The sequence below is a fragment of the Apostichopus japonicus genome, chromosome 7, assembly GCF_037975245.1.
Source record: "Apostichopus japonicus isolate 1M-3 chromosome 7, ASM3797524v1, whole genome shotgun sequence".
Lineage (NCBI taxonomy): Eukaryota > Metazoa > Echinodermata > Holothuroidea > Aspidochirotida > Stichopodidae > Apostichopus > Apostichopus japonicus.
Genome location: NC_092567.1, coordinates 7,981,046 through 8,001,217, shown reverse-complemented (window position 1 = coordinate 8,001,217; position 20,172 = coordinate 7,981,046). Strand labels below are relative to the sequence as shown.

Genomic DNA, 20,172 nt, shown 5'->3' with positions numbered 1-20,172 from the left:
TACGGGGCGGTGGGTTGACATACTCCGAGGGGCACAACATTACTTCAAAACCTTTCACAATCATTGTCGCTGTGTAATTAAGTTGCCCAAAGTGTATGATACCACTACTTTTTGGAAAGAGATTGCAAGCATCGATTGATGTGATGGCGACTCACAAACTACTTATAGTGCAGTGATCTCGAAGGAGCGAAATGAAAGGAATATGACTTATCTCTTAAATCAACTAAGCCAAGCAATATTAAGTGTTGTTACATTTCTATTATTCAGTTCGTTGTTTACTATCACAATTAGACTCTGTTCTGGGTGTCTCCTTCATATAAAATGGCAATCATGTGTTGCTGATTCATTACTCTCTTGTATGTAAATCAACAACAATCAACAAGTCAAAATAAATTCACATAGTTGGTAAAGCCTTAATTAAATGTAAGACATTTTAAGTGTGTCCATTATGACGTCATTGTGACAATACCTTTCACATTTCTTGATTTCAAGGATGATGGAATGGATCCAACCGGAAAAGTGTCTGGCATAGTGTAGCCCGAACTAAACCTATGGAGAGAAATAGAATAATCATCGTGTAAGATGTAGAAGACGTAGAGGAATGTCCTCCTAGTCAGGTTAATTGTTTACTAAATCATAAAAGATAAACAAAGTAAACAACAAACATGTAGAAATACAACATTGTACACAATAAACTAAGTAAACGGAGCAAATCCTTGTAACAACCGCTTGCCATTTTCCGCTCGGATCCCATGATTTATATTGTATGTTATTTTCGGTAAATTGATTGATAATATAGATCGTTTTCGTGAACCCTTCTCACTTTTAAATGAGAACTAAAATGTCTGAGATTGTTAGAGTGCAGTGGTAAAATATAAAATCTAGAAATTATGAATCTTAAAACAGAAAATTGTTTCTTAACCTCAGAATAGTTTAGGATGCTACAAATTACATTTTTCAACGTAATTTCGGAATGAGAAACCTGCACAATCTTGCACTAAAACGGAGGAGAAATAGAATGTAGAGGGATAGGAGGGTCGAGGACAAAGCAACATTCTTTACTGGGCGCAACAATTTGTCATCTCTGGTGGAAGTCAAATACAAATTGTTACTATTATATGATATACCAACGGTATTTAAGTATTTATTCAATATCAACCTTCATAATTGTATCACATTGCACGCATTGTTTTTGTCATTGATCTAAATCAAATTCTACAAAATTATAACATTTTTGTGGAGTTGATAATAATGACCTTAACCATTACACAATCGAAGCTTCCTATTCAACTATGTTCTCAATGAAGAGCTGCATGTGTCCAAAATATCCGACCCCCTTCATACCGAGGAGTTATAAGGACTTCCTTGTCAAACTTTGTTAAGAATACGCTAATGCCATCGTAATTGATTCGCAAAAGAAAAGTTTTATTGGAAGGTGGAGGCACAACCACTGAGGGGAGGCAAAAGTTTTCTTTATACCGGTACTTTTGAACTTTTGAAGCCAGATAGCAAATTTTTAGACATGAGGGCACTTGTTACAAACACACAACAACAAGAGGGTACTTGAGTTTATCGAGCATGAAATGAAATTATCTGGATTAACAGGTAACAGATAGTGCATAATATCCAATAAATATGTTAAAGTCTAGCTCAGTATCATCCTACCTTAAACCTGAATGTCAAGTTCTATGTAAAACACTGCTCCGGACATAGAAAGAAAATATATTGGTTACATTCCTTGTATCTAATTAGCATAATTAACGCATAAATACTGCTACTACTTATGAAAAACGTTTTCTTTACAATCGTTAGTTTTCCGTATCTATCCAGTGACTGGATAAAACAGACGCTTTCAAATATTTCACTAATCTTATATGTAAGGGCTATAGCGGACATAACAACTCAATGCACACATGTAGGCAATATATTGGAAATAATTGTTGAACTAAGAATTTATATTTCTACAGCATTGAAAACTATTTATTAAAGGTTATATTTTAATAAAAGGGATCTCCCGTTTAGACCCCTCCCAACGGACGCAAGTCATATTTGGAGCCCACCCCCACCCCTCCTTTCCAAAAATAACCAGAATGCAAAATGCATTGAGGTTTCGATGACTTCAATGCAGTAGACTTCTGCTTGTTAGTATAACCAGAACTAGCTGTTACAATTCCAATATGGCATGATAACACAGGTCAGTCTACTATACGTGGCTATACACACCTCCAAAACAATAGGGGTCTTGTCTCGATGTTATGAATCCACACACCAAGTATTAGAGGTATCCACGATTTCCATCGTTACATATCATGTAAAAGTTTTTTCAGAGTTTGACCTCTGGTGACCTATAAGAGATTTGACCTCACAATCATTTAGGATTCTTGTATTCAATATGGCAAATCCATATACCATGTATGAAAAGTATCCATGATTTCTACCATGAGAAATCATGTTGTGAAGTTTTTCAGGCCTCGACAATTATTTTTGAAAGTAATCGCTATTTGGCGACCGTGACTAAAAATGTACTCGCCAAATTTCACTCGCCAGTAGGCCTATGATTGTTGTTCAAGTCTCCAAAGTACAGATCTGCAACATCAATACTTTCTATGAACAAAGGTTAGGCATTTAGGCAGATGCATGGTGCTACGTAATTGCACATTAGAAAGATATGATTCTTTGCAGTACGAAATTAAAACTTTTTCCCACCAAAAGTAAGTGTTGAACAAAGTAAAACATGACGCAGAATCATAAATAAGCAGGTAGGCCTACTGTAGTGTCTCAAACAATTAAAAATACAACATCTGTAAAATACCTACGAAGATAGCTTAGCTTCTGTTACATTAGGGCTCCTCTACTTTACTATTATATTGCACTCTTATGCCTATAGAGGTCTATGCATAGAGTATTCATGTTTCTCTTCATGCGTTCTGAAAGCGTAGACTCGCGATATTTAGACACAATTACTTTACATGTTTTCACCCTATTCGCTGCGATTTGACGGGAGGAAAACCCCGGATGTGCGACCGAAGGAATACAATAACCCACAGATCTCTACTAACTGTATTTCCAGGAACATAACACCTCTCCTTGGTTTCTTTTCTGTTTTATTTTCCTTTCCTTTTCTTTTTACTTGTCGACCATGCATGTTACTATCACAATATACTTATTTTCAGTTTTAATAAGCATACCACAATGATTCATGTAAAACATCGCAAATTATGACGCAATGAATTTTATTTCAACAAGTGAATAACTGCTTCTTTTTTTCCTTCTCAGCAACAAACCTAAATGAACCGTGGCCATATTTACGACCTGGATATGACCCTGGCAGTTGTATAAGTGTTTATTCTGATTGTTTACTTGTACGTTCATTCATTGTGTACCGGGGATAGAAATCTGTACTTCATTTTGTTAGCGTGCGTTATAACAATAATGTAAACCATTTGGAAGAAAGTCTGAGGGCGATGATGACAGCCTTCTAAGCCTTTCTAAATTCGCTAAAAACAGTTGCAAATTTGAAATCGATTTCTAGTTTTCGTTATCCATTATACATTTTAAACTTCGATGGAATAATTTAATCACTTTCGCCTGTTCTGTGTAGATAAAAAATAACTAGTGCGGTATATAATTCGATATTTAAAGAGATAAAAGATCTCATCAAACGAATCTTAAAGGATCTCATGTTATCTTGCTCGTGTTGTTGCTTGCTTGTTTATGATTTATGGCTGAGAAATATATTAACTTGGTTATTATTACTATATTTCAGATTTGGTATAAGGCGAAATGAACCTTCGAATTACTTTCTCCCTGCTAAACACGAGCAATATTTAATCTCCACCGTTTAACCGTTTAATCAACTTCACATAAAAAAAAATATAAAAAAACTGTTCTCCATAAAACTAGGCAATTAAGAACCCGCAATGTTTGTAGTCACATATTAGATATGTGAGTAACATTAAGGGCTATTCAATTATGTGCTAATTAGGCAGATTTCCTTACACCAACGAGAAGTACATAAAGGGGGAAAAACGAAGAAAGGGGAATAAAACAATCCTTCTATCAAATTAGGGAGAGGAGCAAGTGAGGGATGTATTAAATAACTAAGGAAATCAAGTTTACTCATTTAAAATATATAAACAAAGAATAATAATGAGAACACGCCGTAATATCATGGCATATGACATGCTAACCCGTATTGAATAGAATGCATTATTCCCAGCCACTGCTAGACACACACTGACCTACTTATAGTCTGTTTCCATGGTTACGTTGTATGACAGTTACAACATTCCAGGTGTACACTAGACGCGTGGCTCGTTTATCTTTCTATTCATTATCTTTAACCGGGTCGTGTCATCTATTATTATGCTAATTAGGTATTTACGGGAGATCCAGGTGTGTCATATTTACTGTCAACTTATTTTACGTAAGAAATAAATTGTTTGAATCAACCGTCTGTGCAGAAAACTATTGTAGAAGTAGAGTAGGCCTACTGTGTGTACTAAAACGGTGATGATGTTATCGGGTAGAAACGGAATTGATTTGAAGGGCTCCCTAAAAAGGATGATGTGCGAAGGGGGGGGGGGCGAAGGAAGGAGTGGTGGTGGGTACAGGTAAGCTGTCTGAAGGGGAATGGGGCAGAGGAGGCGAGACTAAAATTACCCAAGAGCACACTGGGATTGGGGTAAAGTATTTAGTCTAGATAGGGAATCAACATTCTCTGTTACATTTTGTTTATAGTCAGACCAAACAAAACCCCCGAAGTGTGTTAATTCCAGTAATATTTTTCTCCGCGGTCACAGTTATTCCCGGAGTGGCGTTGTTTCACATATAACATACGTTAAGCATCGTTCGCTATCATATATTTCATTTATGTAACTACTCAATAGCTTTTGTCTTTTCTTTCGAGATTTGGGTGATGCGCGGTTGGGGTGGGGGGGGGGGGTGGCGGGTGCGACTTGAATATTTTCTTTTTTTTTTAGTAACACGTCAGCTGTAAGTTGAAGATGTTACTGATTATGTTGTGAATGGTAAAGACGGAAAGGAAACACTTTTACGAGGTTTGATCTGTAAGACCAAACTCAGGGCAAGAGGAGGAGAGAGAGGAGGAGTTGGTTTGGGGTGGGGGGGGGGGGGGAGGGGAGGTCTAAAATAACACTACATTGGAACGGACCAAGCAGGGACGTCATGATCGAATCAAGTATGAAGTAACATTAATACGAGGAATATTAAAATATTAAACAGTTTTTGTTTAAATTTATCAATTATACAAAGTTGAAGCTCCCGGTTAATTTTGTAATTATTGTTTAAAAATTAGGTTAAAATATATGCATAAATCATAATTTAGCTTATTTTGTATAACGTCGTATTTCAAACTATAACGAAGAAAGTGATGTAGTTTAAGCGGATTTAATTTGAACCTTTGAAATTTATCAGATATACAGATTTGCCTTTAATGATATTTATTGCAATACATTTTTTTAACTATATAGTTAACTCAATTGCAATTATATATTTCCTTCTAGTTAACTTTTAATCTGTTTTAATTATTTAACTTATTTTGAGTAACTATTCTTTGAATTTTGACAACTAAAACTATTTATTGGTTGCTTCTTTTGTATGCATTTCGGTTTTGCTAGAGTATCATAATCTGGTCAAAATTTTTAGGAGTTTATGCTATTATTTATGCCATCATTTTACTACATTAAAATTAATAACGATTTTCAATCTCTTTTGTTTCTTAAATTAATTGCCATAATTGTACATCAACTATTTCGGAGGTTTCAGTCAAAATTAACAGCTATTCCTTGTAAAACTTTACTTAAGAATATTAATTTTACTCGCTAGAATTATTAAAATCCAATTTCCTTGTCTATATATCTCTTATTTTATCCTAATAAACATTCCTGTAATTCTAAAACCTATTTCTTAGTTAAATTTTAACATTAACATAAACAAAGAACATTTAAACAGCCACCGCCCACCCCTGCACCCCTCTATTACCAACACCCTCTTAAAATATTCCCTATTTATCCATTATATTTTGTTTTATTTATCATAACATTCTACAGAATTCCTTTCACGATGACCTAATTATTCAAATAAATCCAACTAAACTATTTAAATCCAATCCTTGGCATTAAAATACAGCAGACTTTACATTCCCTTTTAGTTTAATATTGATAACTTTTATTAATTAAATTAATTCCCCGTTTAACTGTTATAATGATTCTAACATCTACACCGGAATACTTACATCAGCTCCTTCAAGCTTACACACTGTGAGGAGTAAGACAAGATGGCCGCCAACTCTTCATTAGTTAGTCTCCTGTCGAAGTCATAGATCAGCAGCTCCTGGAGAGAACTCAGGATAGAGAGAGAGAGACCAGACTCAAGGATAAGGTTCAGACCAGACTCATCAACTAAAGGAGAGCAGTCTTCTAGCCACACACAGGAGATAGGAATCTAGAATGAAAGAATAGAGTTACTGATAAATAGAGTAGATAGAAATAAATAGATTGGATTTGGTAAGGATTAGAATAATTATAATGATATTATAAATAATAAAAATAACGAAATAAAGATAAAGGAAAATAAAGCGATAAACTAAGATATTTAGGATGTGTTTATTTGTAAATAGGAAAAAGTTAATGGAGCGGAAAATAAGGGATTGATTTTAAGGGTAGTCAAATACAAGCAGAAATAATGGATAAGATTAGAGGAAAATAAATCGGTAATGTAGGATTACAAAATTAGTTTTATTGTTTTACAATTTTATTATTAATAACAGGTTTTATAGCTAGTAAAGTTCAATAAGATATGAATATGAGCCTACATATTTTAATTTATTAGTTAATAGGAAACAAATCTCATAGACGGGTTGGAAATTTTATAAAAATTGGGTAATCAAGAATTGAGATTATTCTATCTTTTGAAGAAAATATTGATCAAATTTATTTGTGTGTTAATTTAGAACTTTCAGGAGGAATCTTTAATATAAATGTAAATATTAGTCACTAATGTAATAGGAATCATAAAAAGGAAACTTCTTTAAAAAATACAAGTTTTTTTCTTATAAAGTTTAAGGAGATATGGAGGAATTATATTTCAATTAATAGGTTGTTTCTTATAATTAAAATGCAATTTAGAGAAGCAGATGTATATCAAATTCAAGTTTAAAAGGGGAAAGGTTGATGAGGCTAATACTACAATTTTAATATACAAATTATTTTAATTATTGATCAAAATCCTACTATTCTGCGTAAATTTTAATTATTTCCAATTAATATGATTTGTTTAAAAGACGATGTCCATCTGTGTTTAGTTAATTATCAAATTCATTTCTAAGTTTGAGTGTAAGATAACTTCTAGTGATTTTTTTCGAAATGTAACATTTTTCTTTCTTTGTGTTTGTAGATATTCCTAAATTGGGTAATGCTTATGATCTTAACTTTCTAAATTTCTTCCAATTAAATAGTACCATCCGCTTTTTACATATGTTTACGAATAATATTGTTATCTGGAAACACTTCATATCCTTGAGGGTTTAATTATACTAATTATGTATTACTTCTTTTCAGTTTAATCGGTTTGGTTGGGTCTTCATTGTCATATCTTCTGTTATTATGGAGTTCAGCGGGTGTGAACAGTTAGCGGACAAATGTAGATTAACAAACACGAGAGATAAATCAGTTAATGAGTTTAATGAGAGGATGGCGCCCTTTTAATACTAGAGGTATGACTATGGTTTACGTCTGCTATTGAGTAAATGAAGTGGCGCAATTTAAATTTCGAAACCATTTTACTTTTTAATTTCATGTGGCCATAAGTCTGTTGGCTTTGAAATGATGTACGGGTTTTATAACTGGGCAAAATTAAGACAAAACAGCTGTGAGTGACACACCACGATCTAGTTGCTTCTGGAAAAACATGGACGAACGATTTCATTTTAATAACTATTTATTTCATTAATTATTATTAAACTTAATTGGAAATCTGTTTTATAGAGGCTCAAACTCAAAGCTCTAGGTCCTATTCAGTATATAACATTCAACTAATAATAAGTTAGGCTATTAAATAGGCTAACATTATTTCAGTCAGCCTGCTCGGTACAAAAACTGCAGGTTTCTCACATAATTGGCTCAAATGTCCGACCTAAAAGATTTAGTAAGCTTGGTGATTATAATAATCATTTTGGAATGTTATAGATTGACTTGTTTGAAGGCCTAGGCTATAGCAGTGAAAGACAATGTTATGTACGATTAAAATCGAGTTGAACCATTTTCTGTCATTTAAGATTTTTGAAGGGATAACAAAGTTTCTACAGTTTGTCTATGGATACTTTTTGTTAGCTAGAATGAAGTAGTTGTTTTCGAAGTAAAGGTTAGGCATCAGCTCACCTTCAATGTTAATCGCTATTCTTATTCTTCGCTTCAATTTAAGATCCCTAAAGAAAACTCAGTGTCTCGATCGTGTTCTATTCAATTCCTTTATAGTTAAGATATAAACTTGGACCATTTTGATAATCAGTCGACAACTAGGCTAAGATCTTCATTATTTATGACTCAGATTTGCTAAGCATGTCCAGCTCTTGCTAAAATTAGTAATTCTAGATTTTCGCTGGTCGATGTTTAGATTTCTAACTTAGCCTAACTGTATTACTAGTCTAACCTAAAGCCTGCCTAAGTTTGGCCTGACCTTTGTACACATCCTAGCCAATGCCCTATACCATACCGTCACATTATCTCTCTGATCAATAAGTACTGTCTCAACTATTCACAGCGGTTCCTCTCCATTAAATAATCCATCTTAATAATCACTCAACAAGTCAATGGTAACAAACGACTCCCACGAATACGGTACGTCTGCAACTCCACTAATATAACACTAAACCATTCATTGTCACTAGTGATATGCACTATAGGTGAACAGGTAATTCAATAGCATGAGTCACCGATATTCATAGACAGGTATTTCCTAGCTTTTCGCGGGTGATATTTGAGATGTATGACTGATATTTTTGCGCCAATAGAAATAAATGTACGTAACGTTATGCATGCCTGGTGGAAACAGACAGTTTAAAAACTGACGTCGATTGGGTATGTAGTAAGGAAGGGGTCGAGGAAGTAAATAATACAACGCAACCTATATCAAGTAGATCAAACTATCATTGACATTTCCCCTAGGGGTGGGGTGTTATCCCCTAGTGGGGGGGGGGGGGGCTGAAGACTGATGGCCGGCCTGGGGGAGGGGTCTAAGGGGAGGGGGTGTCCCCCTTCCCTTTGGAATTTTTTTGCATTTCCAGGTGGTCTCAGATGCAATTTGGTGCAATATAGCACACTTCAACTCCCACTCCATTTTGTAAAGAATTTTTCATTTTCACCTGGCCTTAAATGCAATTTGGTGCTCCAAATGAGATTTTTTTCTTATTTGGAAATGAAAAAGGGGTTTTCTGACTTGCGGAGCGGGGGGGGGGGGGGGCGGAATGATACTTCCGCCCCCCATATTTTTCACTGGGGGGCTGGCGCCCCCAGCCCCCCCGGTTCCTACGCCCTTGAGTTTGCCTACAGACTTCGCCCTCCCTTGGCAAATTCCTCGCTATGCCCCTTGTGAAGGAGTACATGTTTTATCCCCTCCCGACCAAACCTCCTTTTTAATGAATTCCATTCCATGTCAGTGCTGGATTATTCAGCTAAATCTTTGCAGCAAAGAGAGTGTTAGGCTATCAAACGATGTTTTGTCTTTTCACGTACCTCGTAATTGCTCAAATCTAAATATTATGGCGACATTTCACCAATAATGTTCCTAGTCAATTCATGTAGACCCCCCCCTTTTTCTTCTTCCCTTCACTTAGTAACATCCTTATCGAGAAAAGTTTATTTTATGAGATAAAATAATTCAAATTTATATCGACATTTTGATATAAAAATTTCTAGTAAAAAGGCGAAAATTTAAAACAAAAAAGGAAATCGACATTTTTCACAAAGGGAATTAAAGAAGAGGTCGAAATAAATCGAAGAAGTTTAATTTTTAGATAAAGTAGTCTTGTGTTGAGAATTTCGGTTCAATTAAAGAAGGCAATTTTAAGATAAACTTCATATTCAAGTAAATGTTTCAATTTGGAGAAAGGGTTGAAATTCCCCAAAATATTCGAAATTTTTGGGATAAAGTAATCAACTTTTTGATATGGAAATTTTGAAATTGTTCAGTGTTCATGTGTGTCACAGTAATGACGAAATGTGTATTGTTTGCTTAATTGGGATGCCTCCTGACCACTTCCTCAAACCATTCATTTTGTTATCCCTTCCTACGCCAATCAACTGATTTGTCACATGTCTACATAGATATGGGGAAGAGTGTAGAACATATAGGAGGAGGTACATCTTGTTGTTAATTTGTGTATATTTCTGATTAAGTGCATGTTCATTAATAGAGGGGCTGTATCGGTAAGTTTGCCCCTCCAATGTTTTAACGTAAATGTGCGCTAAAGAATACTAGTGTGAAGTTTGAAAACTGAACCGACCGATGTTAAAATCCCTATTATATAAATTGCATAAAAATCAGAAAATACAGTCTTGCCCGTCCAGTTATTCCGTAAATAACCATTGGATGGGCATGTTGCCCAACCAGTTATTATTCCTATATACAATGATGCCTGTCAAAGAGGTACACATTATAGCATGTTACCTTCATCTATAGCCATGTAGGCTACCACATCATAATAGCAGATGTATAGGCTATCTACTACTTTACATATAACAGGGCATTCATCGTTATTGTCATAACCTGATGAGAGGCTACCTATAGGGCCTTTAGGTGAAATCGAATCAAAGGACTCGAACAACCCCACTTGTAATATATGATTTCAAGGGTGGGGGGGGGGGTTGGAGCAGTAAATCTAAAATTCCTCCCGATTGACTTGGGTAGGGCCTTCACTGTTATCATAGGCGTAGGAGCCTCATTTGATTTGGGGGGGCTGTAACGAAAAATATAACCAAAATTTTTCGCGCGCTCTGCGCGCGTTCCACATGTCAATGTGCATATCATATAGGCATTCATCGCTTATTACATCACATGCCAATAACATTAAACCTTTCGTGTTATTACCCTTCCATATTGGTAATGATAATTGGGGAAGTCGTTACAACAATAATGATAATAATATAAGTTTAACTATTGAAAAACACATTGTAAATTCTTCTTCTTTCAGTAGGTGCCAGTGGCGTAGCTAGGGGTATTGGTCAGGGGGGAGAGAATGGTCTGTAGGGGCGCTTTCGACACTATCTAAGCGGAGCGCCACCACCGGTTGGCGCGGAGCGTACAAAAAATTTTTGAGTAAAGATACTCCCTAGATCGCCGGAAATGACCCTTCCCAGGCCTAGCTAATTTGCAGATAAACGAAGAATAAATAGGTGTCATCGCCATTTGTCAGAAAATTGCACCAAACAAAATGTGACAAATGTCAATAGGTATTTGAGAGCGCAATAAAAAAAGTCAATAATCGCGAATAAGTAGAAAGTGGTAAAAAGCTGAAAAGGGCGCCAGCAGTACATTTGAGTCCGTCAGGGGGGGGGGGGGGTTCATCGGCCCCCTCTGACTGTATGGACGCTCCGCCACTGGTAGGTGCCCGAAAAATTATCAGTATATTGCCCAAATTTTCACCAAAAAAATTGAAAAACACACTGCAAATTATTATTCTTTCAGTAGGTGCCCGAAAAAAATTCTCAGCATACTGTATATTGCCCGAATTTTCACCAAAAAATTGAAAAACACATTGCAAATTCTTCTTCTTTCAGTAGGTGCTCGAAAAATTCTCAGCATATTGCCCAAATTTTCACAAAAAAATTGAAAAACACATTGCAAATTATTATTCTTTCAGTAGATGCCCGAAAAATTCTCTGCATATTGCCGAATTTTCACCAAAAAAGAAAAAAAAACACACTGCAAATTATTCTTCTTCCAGTGGTTGGGGGGCTGCAGCCCCCCCAAGCCCCCCGCCTCCTACGCCTATGACTGTTATGGAAAGGCTAGAATGGAAAGAAGAATTTAAAAAAGGTGGCGGTGTGTTGGTTGGCTTGTTGAAGGCAAATCCTATGTAGATCCGCCCCCTGAAATTGTTTTGAAAATCTACTTTAAATGGTGTTCTCTGAGCATAATTAGACTACAGTTAGGTCTTAAATTGGCTCCATATACCATTATTGCCAATAAATATTTTTAGGGTAAAGTCTGAGGGGGGGGGGGGACTGCGACGGGTGAACACCCGTAGCAGTGGCCTTCTTCTCAGCTGAATGTAACATCGCAGACCTGTCAACCTGTTTGACCCCAAAATAGGGAGAATAACATTTTTTCAGGGCCAAAAAATAGGGAGATTAAGGGAAAATAGGGAGGTTGGTAATTTTCAACTAAAATGATATAAATACTCCTAACGTGTAGTTTACAGTACCGCTCACGTATAACTGGGCATGGGTACGCCTACAGGACCGTATAAAGACGTTGAGAAACAAAATGCCGCGTAGATACCGCGTATAATCCCTGTACGAGTTTATACGCAGAAAATGCTATTGTGCTCCATGAATAGTCGCCGAAAGAATTAGTGAGATGTTTGAAACAGCCGTTTCTTAAATCGTAGTTAAAGACGTAATATTCACCTAGCAGCGAAGAGGACGCAGGTAAAGTGTTCGTTGGCATAGAACTTGACTGTTTTTTGTCGTACACAAATATCCTACATACGAACTGCACACAAACGGTACGCCGCGCCGCGCCACGTATACATACAAGTTAAGTGTATATATATATATATATATATATATATATATATATATATATATATATATATATATATTAAACTGAGTGCACCATGGCATATGCACAGTGCACGCCGTACTAATGTACTGTATTCAGGACTCTACCAAGGCCAACGTACATTGCGTGAAGTCCGAGGACTGAAAAAGAAGCCTGCTATTGGTTGAGAGTCCCGCACAGCACTGCGTCAGTCGTAACGTGTTTGTAAACAATCAATCTATTTTTAGATTACACTTATTACGCGAATAAGCATAGGACTAACTGTTGGCTATTTTCAGAAATGTCGCAAGTGATGAAACATTAAAAAACCGGAAGAATAGAATATGAAACCGGGAGGCCGGGAGATTCGGGTAAAAACCGAGAGTCTCCCGGTAAAACCGGGGGAGTTGAGGGGTCTGCACACCCCCCCCCCCTCTCCATACCCAAGTGTATAATTTGGAAATTTTCTGATTAATTTTTAAATACCCAAATGCTTTCATCTCGTCATTTCAAAAGTTTTTAGAAATGTTAAAGTATTGACCATTTTCCAAGCTTGTAGTTAAACAATAGCCTATCCAGGCTGAAAAAATATCCAAGACATGTTTATCTAAATTGCTGTCATGATGACACTTTCAAGCTGCTGTACGGGATTCTATGAACGCAACATTAGCAGAAAAATGTCAAGGTGCCAATGATAAAATGACATTTCCAGCATACTGTTGAAGTCCTCACTTATTACATCTAAGGAATTTGCCATTTTGTTGTAAATTGCTATTATTTCAATTGAAAGATTGACCATTTATCTGAAAAATAGGGGAATTTCCCTCGTAGGCATGGAAAACGACTTGAACAAGTCTCATTTTCAATATCTAAACACACCAACGCCACAGTGTAAACAGCGTTTGAAGAATGGTTGTATGGTTGTACTTTTATGTTTGTTTGACGTGATTCCCCGAAGCTACATTACTGGCTTACTCAATACGAAGATAATGCAACATATTCCAGATGGTGAACATGATACTGAAAGAAACAGACGGAGTATATTACAATTGTCAAAGAAGAAATCCCACGTATCAGTTGAGTTCCTTTCATAGCGTTAGGCTGTGCACGTACAAGGACAGGCTCACAGGCCATCATAACGTTCAACGTTATGGCTTAGGTCTTCTCTAGTCATATAACCTAAGTGCAGCCTAATTTAGGCCTAGTCCAATTATTTTAGTTACAATATTCAATAGTCCGCAATGCCAGCATAAAGCGTGACCTATGATCAGCACAATGTAGGACTAGCTGAAGTATGGTGATGCATGCCTGTTATAGTTGGTTACAAGTTGAAGGGTAGGTTTTCCTTCTTCACATAATTTGATCATATTATTAATTTAAGAAGTGTTCTACATTTGCGAGATCATCCAACTTGTAGTGACCAAGCAGTAACAGAACAAACTAAAACACATGCAACCAACAAAGAATGACACAAGACAAGTTGACAACTTGGATGCTGGAGGAGCTCTGGTTTGTATTATCCTCTTGTAACATCATCTCCAACATACATAACAAATTAACACTAACATAAACCAACACCCTAGTATAATACAATCCTATTGGTAGGTGAAAGACCACTGACCACTCCCACTAGGTCATTCCATCTCTCACAAACATCTACACCTGTATAACATGTGATATCACACCAGAGTGTGTGCCCCTGGGTACTCTCCAATTGACCTGGCTATAACAACTTCCAAACATAACTCAACTTACAGTGTAAACAATAGACAGAATACCAACAATGCCATAGATGGCTATCCTCAGTGGACTAGAACAAACAGTGACCAGAATAGTCTAATAAATGCCAGCAAGTACAATAGACTGGCCAAAGATAGGATAAATAAGCTAGGACCCTACAAACTGTCTGAAAGGTTTTAGCCAAATTTAGTCATAAAAACCTATTCTTAAAGTACTCTGGAGTTGTTTCCTCTCTTGGGATATTGTGGATTTAAGTGCTAACCTGCCAGTGAGTAAAGGTCAAATGAAGCGCAATGTTTTCCAGAGATTGAGATTCAATATTCCATATCATATACAAGCATTATAGTAGTGTTTGATTGGATCAAAGTGGAACTACTACCATGGGTTTTTCTTTGTTGTGAGTATCCTTTTGTTTCTGAAGCCTTCTGAAATATCTAAATAACTAATTTGATTTCATGTTAGTGTTTCACTTTTGATTTAGAAGTCACTGAGGCTCTAACGGCTCCATGATGTAATAATTCAACCGTAGGAAGAAACCCTCTAGTAAATATGAAGACGGAGACTGTACTGGAGATCAGGACCTATGAACCTATCAAGCTTCTTTCAGTATCCTACACTTCTTGATGCACAGAGTTCCATAGGAATGGTAACTGGTAATGTGGTTGTTGTGACTTTATTCACCAAAACTGCTGGCTACCGCTAGCAAGCATGGTTAAGGAAGTTAATTTCCTGTGCCACTAGTTATCAATATCATGTCATGATAACATTTCTTCCTTGGATTTTTTCAGAGCTAAATACTGTTTAAAATAAACACATTTAGAGGGCATTCAAACATAAACAAGCACTGGTATCCATTAGGGTGGTGAGCACTTGCCCCCACCCCCCTCCCCCATAGGCTCCACTAGGGCTGCAAAATCACTATCAGAGAACATTAAATATCTGAAAAGTGAAAATGCCTCAGCTAAAGTCCGAAGGGACTCCCACCAGGGCTTAGATTTATACTTCATAGAAATCACATTTTTCTCTCTAACATGTATTTACATGCACTTTAAGCTTAGTAGAAGAGGACAAGAAGTCTCAGAGATGTTACAGAGCTTTTCTGAAGTCCCCTGCTAGGGCTCAGAGTAAAATCAGATTAAGTATTTCCATTACTGACATGTCCTCATGCGCTCAAAATTGCTAGCGGATTCAGAAACTATGTGAAAATACTGAAGATTTGGAGAGCTTTGCAGTACCCTTGTAAGTCCAGCCACTATAAACAGAGAACACAATTGGAAATACTTCCCACTAATCTGAGAATGTACAGCTGTGAATAACGAATTGTCACTTATGCTTGTTTAATTTTTAAACATTGCTGAGCCAGTCACTGCAGTTGGATTTAAGAAATCTAATTGGTCTCAAAACTGATCTAACTTCGGCGACTAAGTACGGTGGCTTAAAAAAGAATATATAAGTGTCCCCAAATTTCAAAGTTTTGAATTTGCTTTCTCAATATTAGGAATTTTTATCTCAAGATTTTCACCTCAAAAGTCAAAATTTTGACTTTTTCATCTCTCAAAACTTTTAACTCAAAATTTTGAGGTTATAAGTGTCTTCATCTGCCAAATTTTTAGAAAGAACTAACAATATTGTATGGCTATTGACCAGCTGAACAGGGTACTTTATAAACCTTTGGTGATCTAAAATCTAGAAAGAGACCCCCCCCCCGAGAGTGGTGTAACTAGGTCAATGTAGCCAATGCAATCTCCAGGGGCCTGGTGCCATTAAATAAAGAAAAATAATATGAAAACACATCCACCAAAGCTGACACACTAAATTAGATACAATTACAGTACTCCTAATTAGTGGAAATTCAAAAGACATTCTGTCCTCAATACGAAAGAGAGGTGCGAAATTTCTCAGTCAAGCCCAAACCATGCATAGTTGGGTTCGTGTGAGGTTGGACTCTCCTTTGGGAGCTCATTTATATCACTGCACCACACCTTTATGTGCCACTTCCACTAAACAACGGACAACCCGGTTCAAGTTTGATGCTTAACTGGCTAATTGTTTTTACACTTAATACCTGGTTATTGGAAACTGAACTGTACTTTCCTTCCTCTGTATTTTTTTCTCTGTGATTGTCCATGTATACAGGGTAGTTAGCCAGAGACATTCACATATCTATTTCTGACTGACATTCTCAATGTCTCCTATAATTAGGACTTAAACCTCATTCACATCACTTTCTTTTCTCTTCATTAGGTTAATTATGAAGCGAGCTGTTCGGGGATCACCTATTCCCCCTGTAGTTACCAGTTCTCGATGGAAGTCACGTTCATACTGTGCTGACAAGGACAATGAATGTTTCATCATCTGATATTTCTTCCATGTGATGGTAATCACATCAGGGTCTTAGCCAGAAATTTCAAATAGGGTGTCTCATCTGTTACTGAGTGCTTCGGCGCCTGCGCGAAGCCTATAACGGGTGGGGTCCAGGGGCCCGCCTTAGGGCCCCTGGAAGCCCAGCCCCTATCAATGGTTTATTTGACACAATTGGGGTTAAAAGTACAGTATGCTTAGAAAGCTGTGAAAACACCTAAGCCATCATGATTTTTGGGGGGAATTCAAACATAAAAAGTGCTATAAAACACTAGGTGCAAAAGTGCACCATGAAAACAGCTGATAGTAATTGATATATTACAATTATATATAGCCTACTGTGTATCTAATAAGTATATGCCTATATTCTGTTAATGTCATCCATACAGGTATGAGCCTGGGGTACAAAAAAATCACTGAACTTTGTAGGTGATACTATACTAACGCCGTTGGCGTCAGTCAGCTTGCAGCGCGACACAGTTATAGGTGGGGTCCATGGGCATGCCTTAGGGCCTGTGGTAGGGTCCATGGGCAACGCCCTGGTTGGGGTACAGGGGTCCAAGCCCACAGAAGCTCTGAGAAATTCGAGGTTTAAAGACAACATTTTGGTGCCTTTTATAATTTTATAAAGATTTTTAAATTGATTAAAACACTCAAAAGCAAAGTTTCACGCCAAAATATGCACACTGAAGCCACATGCCTAGCCTGTCGTTTTCACCCTACTTGATTCTTTCAATCATGGCGACCCATACTTAAAATGTTACTATTCATAAAATGTACACAATGGTCTGTTTTAATCTGGAATAATATTCAGCAGCTACAGCACTACACTTCTCCTCAATTGTCACTTCTCTAATGATACTAAAAAAATTGAAAATCATGGGAAATTTATGAAAATATCGTTGCAATAATGTTGGGAACGTTATGAAAATCCAGAGAAAAATTTGCGGTATAAGCTCCAGTTTGCGTATGCTACAATGTGTTAGGATAATAGTTTTTGTCCCTCTGCAGGTTGGATATGCATCGATTCGGTAATGAAAAACATTCGAATGACGGATCAAATGATACAGTAACGCTGTTGTTAGAAATTAACGGAAAAGAAATCAAGGAAATCCACGAAAAAAGCTCATGTCTTCATATATTACCATGGTAACAATCATACTCAACCCTTTTTCATTCCCCATTGAATGCGGTCACCAGGAAGAAATTCTGTGGCGACTACATTTATATTTTTTTCCAAATTCTGGTGGCCCAGAATGAAAATGTGATCGCCACTTCGATATGCTAAATATTAGTACAAAAAAAGGCCTAGGCTCAACATCGAGTAGCACTACTGTCACGGTACTGACTACTAACGTTGAACTTTGAAGCTTGTAGTTAGTACTGATGTCAGTGGCTCGTACGAGCCACTGACATCTAAATTCTGTGGCGACTACATTTATATTTTTTTCCAAATTCTGGTGGCCCAGAATGAAAATGTGATCGCCACTTCGATATGCTAAATATTAGTACAAAAAAAGGCCTAGGCTCAACATCGAGTAGCACTACTGTCACGGTACTGACTACTAACGTTGAACTTTGAAGCTTGTAGTTAGTACTGATGTCAGTGGCTCGTACGAGCCACTGACATCTACGTAGTACATTTTGATTTTAAAATAATAGGCTAATGTATATTATTTTCTAACAAAATGGGTACGGTGAAAAATATCTTACTTTATGTTTTCATGTTCAAATACGTAGGTGTAAGATAAGGTATAAAACCTTCCTTAATAATTTCTATTTGCTTTTGTTTCTTTCATTAACTTGTTAATTACTGTACTTCATATAATTAACATTACTACTAGCTCACACTGCCGCCGCTGATTATGCTTGCTCTCCACTTCTATTGGATCAGACCATATAAATATCCAATTTAGCTCTTAAACAGTTACTACTAGTACCACAGACTACCGTACTATCTTATATGCAGGCCCAGGGTTCGCATTAGCCACTAGATTGCGCGATTCGCGCAATTTGATCGCATTTGGAATAAACGATTAGAAAAAAGCCACTTGCGCTGATTATTGTTTTGTTATCCCGTCTATAACCCATAAACATCTCGTAAAATTCCTTGTCAACCTCTCCTTGAAATAAACGATTGAGTCAATCATTTCTTCCACATGGTAGCCTAACACCACACTAAGTCAATGGAAATCTAGCTAAGCCTAACCATCTGTTTCTTCGCTGAATTTGTGATGCAGTTATAAGATATCCATGGAATACTTTCATTATTGCTGTTACGTTCGACCACATGGTTGCCTAACATCACACTAAGTCAATGTGGGTAATCTAGCCTAGCCGTCTGTTTATTAGCTGAAATTGTGACGCAGTTATAAGATATCAATGGAATACTTTCGTTATTGTTGTTATTTTCGACCACATGGTAGCCTTACACCACACTAACTTGGTCAATGGGAAATCTGCCTAACCATCGGTTTGCAAAAAAAAATCACACTTTGCGTAGGATTCGGGTAGTAAATTAGGAACCGGGTAGTACCGCGTCGGGCGGGTACCTTCGTTATTTTTGTAAAGTATTGGTGAAATTTTCAGTTGCAAAAACCGATCGCCACAGTATTATAGGTCTGGCGACTATCGTTAATTTTTCCAGAAATTATCATCCCCAGCCGAGAATGGTCATCGCCAATGCGACCGTAATGAAAAAAAGGTTGATATTCATACTAACTGCGAAGCAAGATGGCTTGTGTTGCATACATCCTATTGTATTGCCTTGACAAATGATTTCTCGAACCCGCGCAATATAACCATAGGCGTAGGAGCCTAATTTGATTTGGGGGGGCTGTAACGACTTGCCCGAAAAATATAAGCAAAATTGTTCGTGCGCTCTGCGCGCCTTCAACATCTTAATGTGCTATCACATAGGCATTCATTGGTTATTACATCGCATGCCGATAACCGATGAATACCTATATGACATGCACAATAAGATCTTGAACGCGCGCGAAGCGCGCGAAAAATTTTGCTTATATTTTCCGTGTTATTACCCTCCCATATTGGTTATAGTTATTGGGGAAGTCGTTACAATAATAACGATAATACAGATAATATCAGTTTAACCATTGAAAAACACATTGCAAATTATTTTTCTTTTAGTAGGTGCCCGAAAAATTCTCAGCATATTAGTACCCACATTTTCACCAAAATAATTGAAAAACACATTGCAAATTATTCTTCTTTCAGTAGTTGCCCGAAAAATTCTCAGCATATTGCCCGAATTTTCACCAACAATTTGGG

General features: G+C 36.8%; 2 protein-coding genes and 1 long non-coding RNA gene across 9 annotated transcripts in view; 2 read left to right on the top strand and 1 right to left on the bottom strand.

Annotated features, from left to right (window-relative positions):
* LOC139970030 (uncharacterized) overlaps positions 1 to 20,172 on the bottom strand; it is a 407,172-nt gene that overhangs the window by 169,857 nt on the left and 217,143 nt on the right. For 5 of the 6 annotated variants that reach the window (XM_071975588.1, XM_071975587.1, XM_071975589.1 and 2 more), the window contains 2 exons: positions 6,257 to 6,465; positions 470 to 549 (listed from right to left, as the gene is read on the bottom strand). In XM_071975588.1, the coding sequence (XP_071831689.1) occupies positions 470 to 549; positions 6,257 to 6,465 (289 nt within the window). The remainder of the gene's footprint in view (positions 1 to 469; positions 550 to 6,256; positions 6,466 to 20,172) is intronic. The other variant, XM_071975586.1, reaches the window with a different exon arrangement.
* The window catches only part of LOC139970086 (uncharacterized), a 343,535-nt gene that overhangs the window by 133,644 nt on the left and 189,719 nt on the right, over positions 1 to 20,172 (top strand). The gene's annotated exons all lie outside the window — the stretch shown is intronic.
* LOC139969338 (uncharacterized) lies at positions 12,938 to 19,739 on the top strand. The gene is made up of 3 exons (XR_011793692.1): positions 12,938 to 13,856; positions 15,002 to 15,173; positions 16,765 to 19,739. It is a non-coding gene; the product is annotated as an uncharacterized lncRNA (long non-coding RNA).